Source organism: Erpetoichthys calabaricus, chromosome 14, assembly GCF_900747795.2.
Source record: "Erpetoichthys calabaricus chromosome 14, fErpCal1.3, whole genome shotgun sequence".
NCBI lineage: Eukaryota > Metazoa > Chordata > Cladistia > Polypteriformes > Polypteridae > Erpetoichthys > Erpetoichthys calabaricus.
The window spans coordinates 108,007,167-108,026,915 of record NC_041407.2 but is presented as its reverse complement, the minus strand read 5'-3'; the positions used below and the strand labels follow the sequence as shown (position 1 = coordinate 108,026,915).

At 36.9% G+C, this 19,749-nt stretch overlaps 2 protein-coding genes across 3 annotated transcripts in view; one reads left to right on the top strand and one right to left on the bottom strand.

Annotated features, from left to right (window-relative positions):
* myl4 (myosin, light chain 4, alkali; atrial, embryonic) overlaps positions 1–19,749 on the top strand; it is a 301,275-nt gene that overhangs the window by 110,028 nt on the left and 171,498 nt on the right. The window lies entirely within an intron of this gene.
* LOC114664762 (sodium channel protein type 4 subunit alpha-like) overlaps positions 1–19,749 on the bottom strand; it is a 183,074-nt gene that overhangs the window by 46,517 nt on the left and 116,808 nt on the right. For both annotated transcript variants that reach the window (XM_051918900.1, XM_028819009.2), the window contains exons 8-13: positions 17,442–17,505; positions 13,509–13,650; positions 9,056–9,256; positions 7,413–7,595; positions 7,115–7,238; positions 20–258 (exon numbers count right to left, since the gene is read on the bottom strand). In XM_051918900.1, the coding sequence (XP_051774860.1) occupies positions 20–258; positions 7,115–7,238; positions 7,413–7,595; positions 9,056–9,256; positions 13,509–13,650; positions 17,442–17,505 (953 nt within the window). The remainder of the gene's footprint in view (positions 1–19; positions 259–7,114; positions 7,239–7,412; positions 7,596–9,055; positions 9,257–13,508; positions 13,651–17,441; positions 17,506–19,749) is intronic.

Below are 19,749 nucleotides of genomic sequence, written 5' to 3'. Positions count from 1 at the left end.
GACTACCAAATTCTCTTACCAGGTTTCCCGTTGACAAGACACTTTCAAAATGCTCTGTCATAGGGTAATGCTCCATAGCCATAAAAAGGGTATTCAGAACAATGCATATGGTGATGCCAAGGTCCACAAAAGGATCCATCACCACAAATTTCACAGCTTCTTTAAATTTTATCCACAGGGTGCAGCAATCCCAGATCAGGAACGTGTGCGCAAATTTATACCACCAAGGAGGACACTTCTGCTGCGTCTCTTCCAGCTCTGCACAAAATGAAAAGCAGTTCTTCAATTTAAATACATTCATTTCATGAAACAGGCTGAGAATCAAGGTACCTGATCAGTGACTGTGATAAAGTATTTATCTGGCCGGGGGTATCCTCATATAAGCTGATCCATGTCAGGATAAATCACACATCATAAAGGTGGAATCTTAAAGTTAGTGTCTCATCCTGTCTTAAAGTGTTCTCTATTGCCTTAGAACCCATTGTAAAGGGGGCACTACAAGGTTGAGATTTGATGCTGATCACATGTTATTAATAAATGAGCCTCCTCATCATCATCACATCCTACCACGCTGCTCACTTTCTTACCCAAATTGCAAGTGATATCCCTCACATAAATCAATTCCCTTATTCAGTGGGTATTGAGAATGCAAGCACTGGCTTATGTGCAACTCATTGTCCTAAATACGCAGGCACTTTTACACCTATGAGTATTTTATGCATTTTTGTTGTTCTTGCAATCTCTTTTGTTTTTTTTGTTTTTTTTAACTCTAACAGATCTGCACCAATCAGCATAAGCCTGAGTGAGCTGATGTGGACCAAAAGACCTTCTCAAACCTAATTCTGTTATGGTAACTAATTATTGAAAGTGCAATATTAATCTGAAAATACTAATGCAGTGAAGTAAAAATATTAAAGCAACATTGTATAAGTCATGTAATCCATATCTTAAATGAAATACTAGTTCCTGAGAAAAACAAGCAAACTTCACACAAACATTGGCCAAAGTAGAATTCAAACCCTGAGACAGCAGTGCTTACGGCAACCCCATTTTGCTGCCATAATAATAATAGGCAGCATGGTGACACAATGGTTAACACTACTTCCTCACTGCTCTTATTGTCCCGAGTTGAAATTCTGGTCCAGTCAAACTTGTGTGTAGTTTGCATGTGCTCCTTGTGTTTTTATGGGGAAAAAACAAGTTACAAGTGAACACACCCATTCTCACTGGGAAGACAGGATTTAATTGAATTCCAATTACTCTAAAATGAAATGGCACATATCTTAATTTATTTTAATCTCAGATGATGTACTGTTAAAGACTTGATACAGGCAACAAAATCTAACAGAGAACATAATTATAACTAGGAATTAAATTGGAAACAACAAAGGCAGGCCACAATCCCTTGGCTGTTCATAATGCTGTTTACTAAACATTAACTTAATGAGAAACAAAGCTGTGTTGGTTAATATTATTTTAGGTACACCATCTGATCTCTGTCTCCTTAGTGAAAGCCGAGCGAGTCTGACATCTGACATATTCACTTACTTGAAGCATCACCACGTTATTTTTTAACTTTCTTCACAAACCTAGATGTAGTGGAGAAGGTAACCTGAGGATATCTTTATGAAAGCAACTGTCTATGGCTTAGATATTATAGTAGAATCTAGCTCATATTACTAATGTATATTCCACCTTAGCCATATTAATAATTTTTGACTGAATTTGGTGCTTTTTATTTGCCCTCAATACAAATTTTGATCTTGTATTGTAGTTTTAATGTGTGATTTTACTTAACTCTTTCAGGCTGGGTGTCAACTTACATGAAAATACTGCCCTGACCAAAGCACTGCCTGAGGCATATGCCTTGTTGCCAGCCTGGGGTGCGGCAATATTTTTTAACGCGTTAAACAGGACACATTAAATCACAAAAATTAACATGGTAACTTTCCCAGCTGTAGTTGAAACTTAATTCTGCAGAAAAATATAGACCTATAATAGAAGCTTCACAGACAGACAGACAGACAGACAGACAGACAGACAGACAGACAGACAGACAGACAGATAGATAGATAGATAGATAGATAGATAGATAGATAGATAGATAGATAGATAGATACTTTATTAATCCCAAGAGGAAATTCACATACTCCAGCAGCAGCATATTAATAAAAAACAATATTAAATTAAAGAGTGATAAAGATGCAGGTATAACAGACAGTAACTTTGTATAACTGTAAAAAGACACTCATCTTGAATTAATGAGGGCACTTACACTCTTAAATTACAATCCAGAAAAGTAAAGCCTTGATTCAGAACTTTTACTGTAAATATTTATTCTAGACTGAATTGAATCTTATTTGATCAAAACAAAAATAAATCTCAAATACTATTTAGAATAGATTTTAATTTGACAATCGAAAGCCTGAGCTGCCATACAAAATCTCTACAAACATTCATCTTACAGATTTTATTAACTTCTTTAGTGATGAAATTAATATAAGGCCCAGTGCAATCTTACCTTTCCTTGTGCACACTGCCTTAGTAATTTTAACTTTAAAACCAAACAGGAAATCATAGCTCTAATTTCTAAAATGAAAACTAAGGCCCACTGCTTAAAGCTCAACTACTGCATTGGTAACACCCATTGTTAACATTATCAGATTTAACAGATTTGCTATTGACTGGCGCAGTTCCCAATGTGCTAAAATATCAGAGAATTATCTTAAAAATAAAAAGTAGACCCAAACATAGGGCAGAAAGGTGGCGCAGTGGTAGCGCTGCTGCCTCGCAGTTAGGAGACCTGAGTTCGCTTCCCGGGTCCTCCCTGTGTGGTGTTTGCATGTTCTCTCCGTGTTTGCATGGGTTTCCTCCGGGTGCTCCGGTTTCCTCCCACAGTCCAAAGACATGCAGGTTAGGTGCATTGGCGATTCTAAATTGTGTCTCTGTGACTGTGTGTCCTGCGGTGGGTTGGCGCCCTGCCTGGGATTTGTTCCTTGCGGCGTGTGTTGGCTGAGATTGGCCCCAGCAGACCCCCATGACCCTCTGTTAGGATATAGTGGGTTGGAAAATGACTGACTGACCCAAACATATAAAATAATGATTTTTTTTTTTGCTGGTGTCGTATTTTTTCTTTGTACTTTTTAGTTTTTTGTTAACTTTCTAATTTCTCCCACATCCTTATTTGTTCACTATTCATGTTTTTTGTAGTTTTTGTTATTTTGCCTTACTTGCTTTTACCCACTGTCATTTAACTAGGGCTGTCAAGTGTGACCTGAAGAATTCTATTTAAACTACCTCATTGACAAAGCTCTCTGCTATAGGACTAGTTAGCCCGTCTTGATGTTCTCTGACTCCCTATTGTGTTTCACTCCTATTCTTTGTTTTTAGTTTTGTTGGTCTTTTGACCATTATCCATTGGCATTTTCTGGTTTCAACTTTCATTCGTTTTCTTAAATTTTTCATTTGATTTTGTCAAATTGTTTTGTAAATTACTGGATTACTTTTTGGATTTGATTTAGTGTTTAATATTTAGTTTGTTTTGTATTCTTTAAAGTGTATTCTCTCTCTCTTTGGAATGTGAGATTACTTTGGATAGCGCTTTGAGTATTGAGAAAAGCGCTATATAAATGTAATGAATTATTATTATTATAATTTATTATTTGGAAATGTGATCTTTGTTATTTATTTAATATTATTTTTTATATTGTCATTAAATATGTTGCTTTCTTTATTATAATTTGTGAATAATATTTTATTACTTCTCTTTCTATTATTATTGTTAGTCATCCATTTCCTTATTCTTTGTCTTATGCTGAAGCTGTAGGACAGCCCCCAGACCCACATAAGTTTGGGAAAGTGCTAGGGTCAGTGCTGGGGTACCAGCTTGTGCATAGGTTGTTCGGTTCTGTTTCTGAATTTTGGATTTTGACATTTGGAGATTGTAAAAGCTTTTGTTTCTGATTCTCTGGTTTATGGCCTTATCTTTGGTTGTTAAGAGTTTAAATTTGGATAATAGGCTTTACTTTGTTAACCTTCACTTTGCCTTCCCAGCAAACATCAATCTACTCCAGTGTTTCCCAACCTTGGTCCTGGGGGCACACTGTGGCTGCAGGTTTTTGTTCTAACCACCTTCTGTTTTTAATTGGACTCCTGGGCTAATTAAATGATGTGTTCTTTCCCAAGTTCTGTGTTTTGGGAACAATATAGAAATTAGAAAACTAAGTTTGGTAAAAAAAATATATATATATTAAAATGTACCAAGCAGTTATATGGGAATATTGTATTTTTTTCTTGTTAACAATATTTTCATCTTGATTTTCATTCTACATTTCTAGTTGTTCTAATTGTTTAATTAATCCATTATTTACTAATTAGTGGGTCTGATGCTAAAGTAGTTGCAGCCTTTGATTATTCAGTTTTGTTTGCCAGCATGTTTGATCTGCTCATTTTTAATTGTCATTAATAAGATACAACGAAGGGGAAAAACTGCACAGAGAAAGGCAAAATAAAATGAAATCAACAAAAGAGAGAGCATTTAAATCTACAGCAAAAGCAGAAATATCTCTAAATGTTTTATAAATGTAAAAATCATGCTGCTGTGCTTTTTTGAATGTAGAATAAAAGAAAAATAATACCAGCTAATTAAATGAGATCAGTGCTATCAGGTGTTGTCGAATTACGAATCTGGTTGGAACAAAAACCTGCAGCCACAGTGTGCCCCCAGGACCAAGGTTGGGAAACACTGATCTACTCCTTTTGTTTTGCTTTAATTTTTTTTTTGTAATAAATACTTTAAATATATTTTAAAGGAGCTCTGTTTTGTTAATTTGGGCCAGAAGTTTTATGATTTCCTCTTCCTTTTAGGGTGTATAATTAAGTCTTGGCTCCTTTGGTCTATGTAGGCATCATCTCCTTCTCGAGTTTGAGGCCAGGATGATTTTGAGTAGGGGCTTCACTGAAGCCTTAAATCCTACTTTATAAATCAAAGTCATTTTTGAGTCTTGAGTGCCTAGCAAACTGTAACACCAGAACTTATATATGTGTTGCAGAATGCCCAGGAGGGGGAGGACAGGCTGTTGGCCAAGGCCACCAGAACTGTAACTTCGTCTGTTGACTGTGACTTTGATATAACATATCATTCACTCATACTAAGTTCATTTCTCCAGAAGTGCTGTTAACTACAGTTTTTGTTTCTCCATTTTCAGCTGGTCAAATCTCAATTATAATATTAACCCTCTAAGGTCTAAGACATATTTTGAAGTGTTTTTGAAGTCTGTCTGTTTATTGCATAACATTGGAATTTTACAGAGTGTTTTATATATTTATATATTCTTTTTCAGCAGAAGTTGTATTTTTCAAAGATTACTAGTAAAACCATGTATACATTATAGTTTTGCTAGAATTGTGATGTAAATGGCCCAAGACTGGTCAAACACCTTTCAAATTTTCTGTTCTCCTTTGAAAAAAAATACAGAACACTGACAGATCCAACAGTTTTGAGAAAATTGCAAAGACATGCCTTCAGCCTGTTTTTCAATGTCACTCAACATTTTTCACTCAAAACTCAATGAATTATATACATTTCTTTCTTATATAAGAAAATCAGAAAATTATTTACTTGTGCCACTGTTTATAACAGGCTCTTAACCTGAAAATTTCTTCAGGGGAATTGCACAATGGTTGACCCTGCACTCGAACCTGCAAAGGTCATGCAAAAAGGCAATATCCCCAAATATATCCAATCAAAAAATCATACACAAATTCTATACAAATGATAATTCAACCTGATGGCTCTGAGACTGGGAGTGCCTCTAACTTACGCTCGTATATCTTACGTCGGATTGGTTTAGGGGGCCAATTCAGGGCTTGATTGGCTTTCTACAATGTCATTCTAACAATGTTTTTTCACACAAAGTCCATATATGAAACTACTGCGTGATGTCAGAGACTGCTGTACAGAGATGCTTCTGGGTTATTTTCAGAGCTGTGCATGTGCACTTTCAGGTTTTTTTCTAAGCGAAACCTATCATTTAAAAAGAAGGTCACGAATACAGGGTGCTTCCCAATTCACACATTTAACCCTGCCAATTTCTGAGGGTTACTTGAATCTAACTGTGATAATATAATTTGTGTGTTAATTTATGCAAATAAGGTATTGTTAATTGTTTTTGCTATTGCTTTATAACTGTAAAATTGTGAAAGCCTACTGAGTCTGTACAAAGCAAAGAGCTATATCGAAAAAAACTATTGATTGAACCTAGAGGATAAGGTTTTGGATTTTTATAAAGTTTTATAAAGTGCCAGAGCTTGATTGGGGAAGATCTCCCTAAAATGTAACACAAGGAGTGATTTCAGACCCTGTGAAAGGACCGATGTCATAAACTGGCAGCGGTGAGTTTGTCAAATAAAAAGTTAATACGAATTCCCTAAACATTCAGAGTCAATTTCTGAATTTTTACATTTTTTATATTAGCACAATAATATACTTCAGCCTGTTTTTAACCTTTAATTTAACAATGTTTAGTCAAGTTTCTTCTTAAGCTTTATTTGAACAAAGGGCATTGCATGCCGCACCCTTGTCACCTGCTGTGTAGCTGTACAGCCCCAGCGGACAACCGAATTCCACAGCTATATGCTTCATACAGGAGCAATTGCAACAGGAAAGCTAACATTCTATGAACGTGAGCTCAACTAAGTGAACACAATGAAAATATATGAATTCATAAGTAACAAGTTAGGCTCAATTATGAAACAGTAATTTGAAAAAGAAACTGAATATTCCAAATAAATATGCGAGGGAAATTTGAGCATTAAAGGTCAGAATTTGAGGAAACTAATTTGTGTGAGGTACTTGCAATTTAACGCCAAATTTCAAGCCCCTAGTGCTTCTTTCAGTGAACATTGCCACAATGTACAACTATAAGCATGCAGCATAATTTTTTGCATTACTTGTAAAACTGCAGAACTTACAAAGAGATGTAAACTACTCATTGTGTGTCCCTAAGCACGTCCCTTAAACTAGGTGTGTTACACCAGGTAGTAATGCAGGAAATTACTCTGCCTGGAGTCACAAAATGGAAAAGGGCTACTGTTATGAAACAAATTGTTTTACCTTCCATGGCATTACTGAGCACACTCATTGCACTTGCAGTTCGTTTCTGAAGACCTGGATCCTCTAAGTAATCCACATTTTGTTTGGAGTCAGGCTGATTGTTTTTCACAACTTCCTCAACTGACTACAGAAAAAAAAATCAAAACAAAAGAAAGCAAAAGAACAGCAGCAATGAAGGCAAAGTGTAACTGTTTTGTCAGACATCATCAATATGTTTTCTCCTTGTTAAAGTTACTCTATGAAAATTAATGAGATGGAGGGGATTATGTTACCAAGTCCAGTGGCTGCGGGGGTTTACCTCAGCTTGTACAGAGTCGACTCGCTCAATGACCACCTTTGGTATGACTCTTCCATTGCAATCTCTGATTTGGTCCCCTTCTTGATCAGTGTCAGCATTTTCGGAGTCGCTCTTTTTCTTCTTTACTTGATTTCCAGGTAGTGAATCCTGGCTGTTTCCATGGGCCTTGGCTGGTCCATGCAGCTGTAAGGAGAAAACAAAGGAGCCATCCCATGCCAGAAATCAGTAGGCTGAATTAAAGAATATTCCAACCACATCTGATAGGCAGCTGGTATCATCACGCACATGGTTAAAGAACTAGAAATTATATGATCTGATAGCAAATGTCCAAGTGCAATGTTCCTGGACCACAGAAATGTTTTTTTGTTTTAAGCTGCCCATAACCACTGAAAGAATAGATGATGTCAGGGTGAATGTGGAGGACACAGGACACTTCTAAAGGTAACTGCAGCTCTAAAGCTTCCTGAAAGAAGCTTAAGAGTATATTTAAATAGGCCTTGTGGCTAACTGAATGGAATAGAAAAGACATTGCATCCTTAAGTAAAATGTCCAGCCCCCTCAATTTTGGAGGAAAGAGTTTTTGAACACTTTTGCATACTTAACTTGAGCCTTAAAAATAACTGTTTTTTGCTTAGTGCTGTTTTACCAGGCACCAGCCCTGCATCTTACAACCGGAAGCTGGCAACTTACCTGAATCCTTTAGCCTCTTTTATCTGAGAAAATGGCCACTGCCCTGACAATTGACAGCACATGTAACAGCATAACACAACTAAGTGCATACTCGCTCAAGCTCAGTGAACACCACTGTCACATCACAGCACTAGGGCCATGTTCTTAACATGGTGAAGACATCAGAATAATCCTAGTCAGAAAGAACAAATCAAGTTCAAGAAGATTTAACTAAAACAAAGGAAAAAGCCTGTTTAACTAGCTCTGAAACCTGGCATTCACCCAGAAACTGAGGTGAGCATCATCAGGGGAAAGAAAAATCCTGTCCACCAGATTAAAATTGGCTTGCAATGACACAAAGAGTGGACAGGAGAACAGAACAACAGTTTGGTGTTTGGAATCCAAGTCAAAGAAAAGTGCAGAGGTTATGTCTGCATCCAGCTGGGTGTGTTCACTTCACAGGTGGACCAGAATCCGTGGAAAATACACAGTGTGCATGTTGTTTCACTTTCAGGGCCAAGGTTTGGTGATTTCAGCAGGTTTCACACCCTCTGCCCAAACACATCTCACTATGGTGTGTTGTTTAACAGTGGTGAAATCCTGCAGTGGAGAGTCCATGTTCATTTGAACTTAGCTTCAACTAGACTAATGACAGATTGCTGCATCGTGTGTGTCTGAACTACCCATAATTTATCATTATGGGTATGTTGCGTCAGGTTCTATCTGTTGAGGTTACTGAACAATTATCAAATTACCTTTACTTTTTGATTTAGCATATGTATATTTCTAGTTAAAAGGATCTCCATTCTACGTACTGTCAACAACAAATAAGGTTTCGATTTTTGATTTGACAAACATGTACATTTGTCTTCCCGGTTATTAATTTTTGTTTGTCTTTTGGTTCAGGTCTCTTTTCGTATTTTACTTGGCAGAATACTTCTGTTACGCTATACTTTGCCAAGCAGGGTACTCACTTGTGCTTCTTGCTTCCTCAGTTGCTCCAATATTTGCTGAAACTCTTCCTCTTTTTGTCTCGCTTCCTCCATTGTGGCCTCATTCTGTTCTGCGTAGGCCATGGCCACCACAGCCAGAATCAAGTTTATCAAGTAAAAGGAGCCCAAGAAGATAATAATCACAAAGAATATCATGTAGGTTTTGCCAGCAGCCCTTAGGGTCTGAAAGAAATAACGCAACAACACATTCAGAATAAAACAAATATGCTGCTTAGTCTGTATGTATACACTTAAACAAAAAATATAGCTATACCAAGAAACGTATTTCACTCAGAATGAAGACCAGAAAGCCGGAAGAGCAAATGTATAAGATTGTTCAGTCCATTATACAGTACTTACAACTTCTACTAGATGATGTGCATCAGGCCAATTTTTATAAACAAACGACTAGAAAGGACACAGTCATACAAACAAATGAGTTAGCTTGGTCACTGGCTGCCACTCAGAACATGAATTACACCACTAGGTTTACTTGTGTGGTTTTTAGATGGCTCAGCAGTTTAAACCTCAAGCCACAGATCTTGTGATAGTGAGGTCAGGAGGTTTTGTCTGGATGCAGCTTTGGCAAATCTGGACTCTTCTTCCTCTCCTTACATTGATTTTTTAAGTTAAAAATTAATCAGTGTAAGAGTGGCATGAATTAGAATGGGAATAGTGTTTCCTCACTATGTAACATCTGTATTCTCTATTATAAAGTGATTTTTTCTAATTGGTGGAATAATTGCTTGATTTTCAATATCATGCAGCATTTTAATCTCTTTCTTTTGGCTGCTCCTGTTAGGGGTTGCCACAGCGGATCAGCAGCATTTTAATAATAAGTAAAAACTTCACATATAAGACTATGCAAAAGTCTTAGATAAATGTAAGACATTCTGTAAAGCAGAAATGCTTTCAAAAATAATGAAATGATTAATTTCTGAATATCACAAATGTACTATAAAGAGCACTAAACAGTAAAAATCAATATTAGGAGAGCCTACTATTTGCCTTTAAAATTGCACTAGTTACCCAAGGTTCACTATCTTATCATGCAGATTCATAAAAAAATGTCAGCTCATTTGCTCCAAGCATCTTGTTGAAATCTCCCTAGTTCTCCTGCCCAATATGGTGGTCATCTCTTTTGTTTTGTCTACTCCAGGTAATCCAAGACAGCCACAATGATGTTGAGATCAGCATTCCATGGAGGCCATACCACCAATTGCTGAACTCCAGATGGTACGGCGTGAGGGATGAGAATCTGTTTGTACTTTTCAGCATTGAGGATTCCATTCATTCTGACCAGATATCACAAAGTAGCACCATGTCTACATGAACCTCCACTGTTCTTACTACAGGCTTCAAACACTCAATTATATAGCGCTATTCAGATCTTCTAGATATTCTGACTCCTGTATGAGCCAAAAATGTAAAATTATGACTCGTCAGTCTGGTGCACGGTCTGGTCTGGTTCAGAACCGCAATCCTTGTGTTTTTGACCATTGGTTCGCTTTTGGCTTTATTTCAGCTTTGGCAGAATCACTTTGTGGTAGTAGATCTTCCTACAAGACTTGGCCGGAATGTAGAGGGGAAGACTTTGGCTCCACTGGTTTTTGTGAGTTCATAGCTGATAGCTGTGCTAAACTTGTCCCGATTTTGAATGGATGTCATTTTGATTTATCTCTCACCTTCTGGACTGTATGTCCATGGCCAATAATTGCATTTCTGGTTCTCCATCTTGCTCGTTTTCATGAGCGAGTTTAGACAGCACAACTACAAAATCATGTTGGCAGTGAAATTACTGCCTAGGTCAGCGTTTCTCAACCTTTAAGTATTTGCAACCCGAGTTTTCATAACAGTTTTAATCTCACCCCCCTAATGTTTTTTTGAAAGGAGCCCACTAATACCAATTTGTTCTTTTTTAATTAATGATATATCATAGATGCATATTTTATTATACCTACTTAACTTTTATCGACATTTACCTAAATCTACGTTTATTTTTCTAGTATCAGAATGTAGTTTAAGTTAATTTGTTTTGGTTTCAATAGATGTATTTTTCATATTTTGATTCTTGTTTTCTTTTCTTCACATCTTCGTGCCCCCCTTTTTGTTACTTCATGCCCCGCCCCACAGATTGAGAACCACTAGGTGATAACTTGATGATATAGGATGACCAACTTGTATCTTGTTGCTATGCTCACACTTGTCATGATGTATGAATTGATCATTTGAGAGTTAAACCGTTCCTTTGGCCGCTGCCTCACCTTTTAGTTTGCTTGCCACTTGCCCAGTTTAAATCCTTCTGCACCCATATCTGTTTCAGTCCATCAGGTTGGTACTGTCAACTGCTTATGCCAAATGATCTTTAGTAACTTTTAGTTATCTTTGTTTAGTCCTGCACTGGGCAAGAGAACAAAGTCATCAAGTTTTGAACTGAGAAGTGCTCTGTCACTTAAATGTTTCCTTCTAATATTAAATACAAAAATCTTTTGGTTAAATTTAACTTTTTGGAAAACTAGGGGGCCCTACTCGCTTCGCTCGCCCACCCCCAGGTTTGGTTAACCGGATATACAATTTAAAGAGATTGTTATTTTCATGGGAATTGTTACATACTCTTTCGATTCTATGTTGCATCGCTTCTCTGTCATCATAAATATACACCTGACCAAATTGTGGTTTCTTCAAAATTAAACTTGTCGTAGCTTTAATTGTTGTGGGACCACAGGTTCTCATAGTGTATGGTCCATTATTGTGTAAATCTACGGTTTGAGCATTGAATGATGCGAACGCAAAAAGATTACTGCATACTCTGAATTTCGCATGTAGTGTTTGTGGATTTCACTTTCACTAAGCAACAAATCTTTTTAATTCTCGCGGATACACCTTTTCATTGGGAGGCAACACAAATTAGAAGATGTAGAAGTCGCCGACTTAAACTTTAAAGCCAAACATATCTACATACTTCCAACATATCACCTATGTCCATGTATTCTATCTCTTTTTGCTGTTCCGTTATTTCACGGAGTAATAAATTTCCGTTAGTTTGTGCTAATGCGATCTTTACTTTCTTTTATTTTTTTGATACTTTCGAATTTTACTGCTTTCATAATCTCTAACCTGCTCTGCATGTGTATCGCGCCAATGTTTTTGAACCTCTATGAAGTCTTTTATTTCTGACCCCGATTGGACCTACAAGGTTTTCAAGTCCACTTCGTCCAGGCGGATTATTACTTTCCTTATTTTCAGAATTTGCACAAATATTATTATTGTTCTTTTTTGCATTCTTTTCTCTCCAACACTTTTAGGTCTCTTTTCGACGTGCTGCTCTTTCTTCTTTGCTTAGTCATTGACGTGCCATCTAGAACGTATAAAATTTTTAAGAGCTGAGAGCACATGAACTGTGTCTGCCAAAAGCATAACCAACAACTGAGAGGTTAGATGTCCATGATCTTGTTTATAAATTGGTTGTTCTCGCGGGAAGTCAAAGTGTCTTTCCGAGAAGGTCACGTCTCGACCCAAGATTTTTTTATATAATAGAGAGATTTTAATTTTTCTCTATTCTACAAACAGATTGATGGAGAACGCAAAAAATACATGCCTAAGACTTTTGTACAGCACTGAAACCATTGTTTGAATAATAATCACCAAGTTTGGTGAAACAGAAGATTTTTACATTCTTAAATCACTGCATATATGAGCACAAAGGTTATGCTTTAAAAATTTAAAAACAGTGATGAAAGAGCAGAGTCAAAATGACTTCTAAATTTAACAGGAAAATTGAATTGGGCACAAAAGCCTAATAACCAGGTGAGGAAGGAGTATTGTGTTCTGATAAGCTGGTTTCCCAAAATTAATAATGTGAGTTTTCATAGCTTAAGACTGGAAGAGAATTCAGAAAAGGAGTCACCTTGACCTTATATCACATACAATTGGTTTAAATAATGAATTACTGTATGTACTGTAATCATAGAAGACCAATGAAATAAAGAGTACACCCACTTCCAGTCTGATATATTTTGGAAAATCTTTGTGCTGCAACAGATTCTGCAAGGATTCCCCAAAACTTTGTATAATGTTATAAAATAAGAATGTAAAAAAATGGATAGACAGAAAAAGTTGTTACTTTACATGTAGAAAGGTTTCAGTGTTTTTGATAATTGCTGACAGTAATATGGCTTGAAATTGGCAGATGATTCAGAGCTTGCAAGTCACTTAGCATTAAAAAAAATCTAAAAAGCAGAGGTCCTAATTGACTATAAATATCACAATCGATAAACTTCTACTGTGTATTTCTCGCATAACAAAAATTAATTTATTGTAAGCATTCCAACTTTTGTTTACATCAATTAACCTCTTTCATGTTTGTTTTTAGCACAGAAGGCCTTCAGTGCATACTGTATATTGACTGTATTAATGTTTGAGAAGCTGTACATACCAGCTGGAAAAGATTCTCCCAGTAATCTTGAGTCATTAGTCGGAATAAAGAAAGAAAAGCCCAGCTGAAGGTGTCGTAGCTGGTGTAACCGTAGTTTGGGTTCCTTCCTGCTTTCATACACATGTATCCTTCTGGGCATTGTCTGTAAAGAAGAAAAATCAAGTTAGAATCAAAGATTGATCATAAAAGACTTCTGCAGAATTTGAAGGTGTGGAGTAGCTGAAATTGCTTTCAAGGGGATGCTGAGGTGACTATATGAAACAGAAAGAAATCCTCTTTTCTTCATCTTTCTTAAATGTTACTCCCCCCAAGTGTCTTGCATCTGGGTTTAACATTTTAGCATGCCATATCTGCAAGGCTCAGTCATAGAGAGGTAGTGCTGACACCTCCTGGCTCCAGCTTTCATTTCATGCCATTTATAATTTTTTTTTTTTTGGTTTTTGTTCTTTATTTCACCTTATACAATTTAGGAATTTGTTAGTTTTCGCATACCCCTTGGGGTCAGAGCGCAGGGTCAGCCATTGTACAGCGAACCCTGGAGCAATTACAGGTTAAGGGTCTTGCTCAAGGGCCCAGCAGAGTAGGATCTCTTTTGGTAGTGATGGGGATTCGAACCGGCAACCTTCTGGATACCAGCACAGATCCTTAGCCTCAGAGCCACCATACATTTTAAGAGTTAACATATCACCTCTGCTGTCAAGAACAGTCCTGCTGTTATGCCACATATGGGTGACTTTTGTCCGTCAACACCCAAATTAAATGAAACTGAAAAAAACAGTTCCTAATTTCATTTGAATAATTAATTGACTTAATTTAACCTCCTTTCAGTATAACCTCCTTATCAAGGTGTGTTTGTAGATGTCTTGATGCATCCTGCCTGTAATGTTGATGTCTGCAGCTCATCTCTTAAAGTGCTAGAGTGAATATAGATTTGTATTGTCCTGTTTCTGTTACTCTTCAGGTTCTTAATGGTGGCACATAAAGAACTAATTATTTACTATGCTTCCCTAAAAGCACACTAGTGATGGGCGGTATACTGGTTCATACCGAAAACCGTTTATTTTTTTTATGATATGGATTTTTCTTATACCGCAACACCGGTTTAAATTGCCTAAACACAGATTTGTTGCACAGGGGCTCTTTTTCACTGCTACTCCACTAAATAGTTAGTGGTAGTGTAGGTATTGCGCGGTGAAAATGGACAAAGAACATTCCGAAACTGAAGCTGATGATAATGTTGAACATAATGACACAGAAGAACTTTTGCCGAAAAAAAGGAATCACGTCCGTTTCCTGGAGATACTTTGGTTTCAAAAGGTCAGATGTGGACCATTATGTTCAAATGTGTAAATACTGTTTCTATACTACTGGATAATACTGCAAGCCAAGTTGTACTTGTTTTATTTGTTTTCAATACAGTGTAATTTACCTGGGTACTGTATAATAGTGTGATGACATGTTGACTTTAATCTCGACGCTTATGACGAGAATAAAGTCAACATGTTGACTTTATTCTCGACATTTCTATTTTATTCTTGCCGTTTATGTCAAGATTAAAGTCGACATGTTGACTTTATTCTCGAAATTTGTCATTAAAGTAGAACATCATAAACTAAACTTCATCATAAAATGAATATTTAATTTACTAGATTTTCTCAAAACCCCGTCATAAGTTATATAGCACATTAAATGCTTTGTGTTAAGTGTTCCCCGAGCTTCTTAAACTGACTTCCTCTTGCACTAAGAGGAGGCGCCAGCAGATCGCCACACAGAATACATTCACTTGATGATATTCCTGCTCTCTGAACATTTAGAATGCTAAGATGAATACTTGATATAATTTTCATGGTGAAATGCATTAAAGCATGCATTAATCATGCACTGCTGCCTCACAGCAAGGGTGTCTCGGATGTACCCTGCCTTGCATTTGCATGTTTTTCTCGTGGGTTTACTCGGCGTGCTTCAATTTCCTTTCAAAGTCATGTAGGATGTGGGGTTTTGTTATGCTATATTGACCCTGCTAGTGTATGGTTTGCTCGTATTCACCCTGCGATGTACTGGCGACTCGTTCAGAGATGGGCGCAACCCTGAATGGATGGCATAATTAAACATGTATAACAAAGATATTTTTAAAGTTCTGAACACTCCGTGGGCTAAGTTTATAACTAGTTTTAATTTCACAAAGACGTTTATCCTGTGGTGATTGGTTATGTGGAGAAAGAAAAAGGATGGATAGGAACTGGGGTTTTGGTACGTCTGATAGAGACAGCACGCGTGCAATAAAGAAAGCCCGCTCAGAAGAACATGCATTGATTTCTGTGTTCGTGTCTCCGACCACCAGATCACAAACCCAACATTTACACAATATTTAAGTTAAACCTGTGCGATACCCATTCATACATCCAGTATTTTGGAGCCTCGTCACACCTGCCATAAAGTTCTCTACACTGAACATACACCTGGGGACCCCTTACTGCGAGGTAGCAGCACTACCGCCTCACTACCGTGCATGTTTAATACCTGCTTTAATGCATTTCATCATAAAAATAATGAAATATTTCATATGAAAATATGAAATATTTTCAATATGAAAATAAGTATCTTAGCTTTCTAAATTTTCAGAAAGCAGGAATATCATGAAGTGAATGGATTCTGTATGGTGATCGCTGTCTCCTCTTAGTGCGGAGGAAGTCAGTTTAAGAAGCGTAGTGATTAACAACTGGGTCAGGGAATGCAATACAAAGCATTTAATGTGCTGCATTAATTTATGACGGGATTTGACGAAATCTAGTAAATTAAACATTGATTTTAGGAAGAAGTTTAGTTTACGACATTCTACTTTAATTATGAAGTAAACTATGAGAATAAAGTGGAAATGTCGACTTTAATCTCGACATAAACGGCGAGAATAAAGTGGAAATGTTGACTTTATTCTTGACATATAGTTTGTTTTTTTCTTCCCTGTGTCCGTATTATTTTTTTCTTCACCGTGGCCCTAATTCAATTCCGTAGGGCTATACCACAAATAGCATTATAAATGCAAGTTGCAGGTATATTATTGTATGCATATAGCTTAGCTTGAAGCAAGATCCATATTAATGTAGTTTGCCTAAATGATGGTTCAGTTGGTAAAGATGTCATCACCAAGTTGCACTTGTTTTATTTTATTTTAATTTGGTGAATACTGTGTAATGCACCTGGGCTTGAAGTCTTGAAGTAATAGTGCAACTATCAGTAATAATACTATTATTTATTTTATTGTTATTATTTATTAGTTTAAATATTATGCAGTTTAATGATGATAAAGTTGTTTAAAAAGTCACTTTAACGTGTCAGTGGACAGAGATTGTTAACATTAACAGAGAGTGTAGTTGGTTTACAAAAAATATTTACTATTTATTCCTTTTCTAAGACATATTCGGTGCAATACAACTTTTGACAAGCACTTCTGGATATTTTACTAAGTCTAAATGCCTCTTTGTATGGTTGAAAATATGTTGTCAAGATTATAGTTTAAGTGTTTGCAAAATTTGTTCAATCAAAAGGTTCTATATTTTGACTGCATCTGTCATGCAATGTGATACCTTCTCCATTAGTGCAACCCCCTTGAAAACTATCACTTTATGGGGCAATGCAAACCTGTATTAATACTTGTGTGCACATTAAAATGTTTTTTTTTGTACAATGTACAATACTCTTGACAGTGGAATAGGTTATTCTTAGCCAATAATTCCAGTGGAAAATGTGGTTAACATCCACTCATGCATGGGGAAAAAAAATACCATTGAATACCGTGAAACCGGGATAATTTAGAAAAATACCGTGATATAGAATTTTGGTCATACCGCCCACCCCTACGGCACACTTCATAATAATTAACACTATTAAGCAAAAGTATATCACTGGCCACGTTGGCATAACTTGTTGACTCACCCAGCATCTGAGCTGTTACCACACAGTAAGGCATCTGCAGCCCCATCCAGAAAGTAATAGTTACCTTGAAAAAACAGAAAGATAGGAAATTAAAAAAAAAGAGTACAATGACTTTAAACAAGCGTAGACCTAAATAAAGAAACTGGGACAAAGGTGAAGCAAGCACACAAACACACCAATACAGAGCAATTGAGACATTGACACACCAGGGATCAGCAGATCTTGTTGTCCAGCATATACATGGTTTATAGCACCAATCCCCTCATCTTTTCGACCATCATATATAATACAGACCCTGATCAATGTTATGTCATTATATGAACATACATAAAACCTAAGGGCCCCTCTGCCCCCCACTCTTCGATTTTATATCCATGTAAGACACAGACGAAAAACCAAGGGGGAATGCTCCCCCTCCCCATTCTTATAAGTGCATAAGACTGTGCACAGAACCCCAAAGGATATAACCCCCACCCCGCTCCTCAGTTTTTAATTTCCATGTAAGACTGTGTGAAACCGCTAAGGAAAACTTCAATCCCCCCCTCGATTTTATTTATGATTTTGCACAAATCCAAGAAAGGCCACTGGCTTATTAGGGGATACAGACACAGATGAGACATGAAAACTGTAGGAAAGCTGGGAAATGATGGACAAGACTCAGGAATATTGGGATATATGAACACACTGCAGTAGGAATACAGTTCTTCTGATGCTCAATGACACAGGAAAAGTATATCATATGGCAGTTGGGTTTCTAGATTACTAAAATACAGTGGGTAAGGAATAACATAGCATTTGACGGTGTGACATTCTTTTAGGTAAGCCAAAAACGTTCAGGTGAGACTGTGTAATGCAAAGCAAGGACGAGGCTCTGAAGATTTTTGGAACCGGAAAGATGCAGTACTTGTAGAAACATGCAACGTTGTGCCAGTGTCCTATAGTTTTGTAATGTGACCAGGACAATAGTACACAGAAGAACCTACACAAACAATAAGAATTTGGTATATGGTAGATAAGGAAGTAATCCTACACAGACATGTTTGAGGAGAGTATTGTGACTCATTCTAGAAAGACAAAGACACCAGTGAGGGGACACTAGAGGTGAAAGCACATTTCTGCCACAAGAGGGCACACAAACCCAAAAAGGATCACGTGGGTTTATGCTGCTCTTATAACCAAACAGGCAACCAGTAGACCATCAGTGCAACATGGCCCAGCACCACACAGTGAAGGTTGCAAAAGAGGGCATCACTCCCTCCAATGAACTATTCCAGCCCTTCTGTTTTTGATACACATTACATATATACTTACAACAGGCCTGACACCACAGAGGACAAAAGAGAGAATTGACACCTCATCTTTCTTGTTCTGCCTCTCAGTTTTGGAAAAAAAGGATTTTTGAACACTTTCTCCTACTTTTACCCTAAGAAATGGATACACTTAGTCAGTGGTCAGATAACTACACTGACTGCTAACTCATACTAAAATCAACCTGTCCAAGAAGTCTTTTGGCATCAATTTTTCAGTGTTCATGTAGGAGAAAGTAGGGTGAAATGACACCTTTTATTGGCTAACTAAATAGATTGCTTAAAAAAGGTTGTTAAGATGAATGAAAAAAATCACTTTGCTGTCCCAAAATAAGCTGTTTCTTTGTTACACCTTGCCTGATGAAGGGGCCTTAGCTGCCTCGAAAGCTTGCATTTGTAATCTACTTAGTTAGCCAATAAAAGGTGTCATTTCACCCTACATTCTCCTGTATCAATCTATGGCTAACAAGGTATAACACTCTACTACTATCAACGTTCATGTGTTAATTGTTGGGTAATGTGAATAACTGGCAGCTTTTTTGTTTTAAGTTATGTGTCTAATTGAGCTTCTTAACTGCCATAGTTGCACATTTACATTTGTATCTTTAATATTTATAAATTTGTTGTTCCTACAAATCAATGAATCTGTTAAGGTAGGTGAATGTTGACAGAAGTCAAAAGATACCATCATTCGAAGTTGTTTTTGAGCAGAGGTTATTAAATTGGATGAAGAAATTTCCACTAATGTAATTAAATTCTGACAAATTTTATAATGAAAATGTTATTAGTGAGTATCTGTTGCTAATTCAATTTATTGGGACTGAAAGTGAAGACAATGTTTCATTTGGGTCGTTGCAGTGGATCCATTTTAACTGAAATATCATCAGCCTCCCCTCAGAATTTCAAATGCCCTCATCTTGATTTTGTCCTGGTGCCAACTCAGCTCACTGATGGGTATGCAAAGCAAGGACGAAAGGCAAGAGGACAAACGGACACAAGGA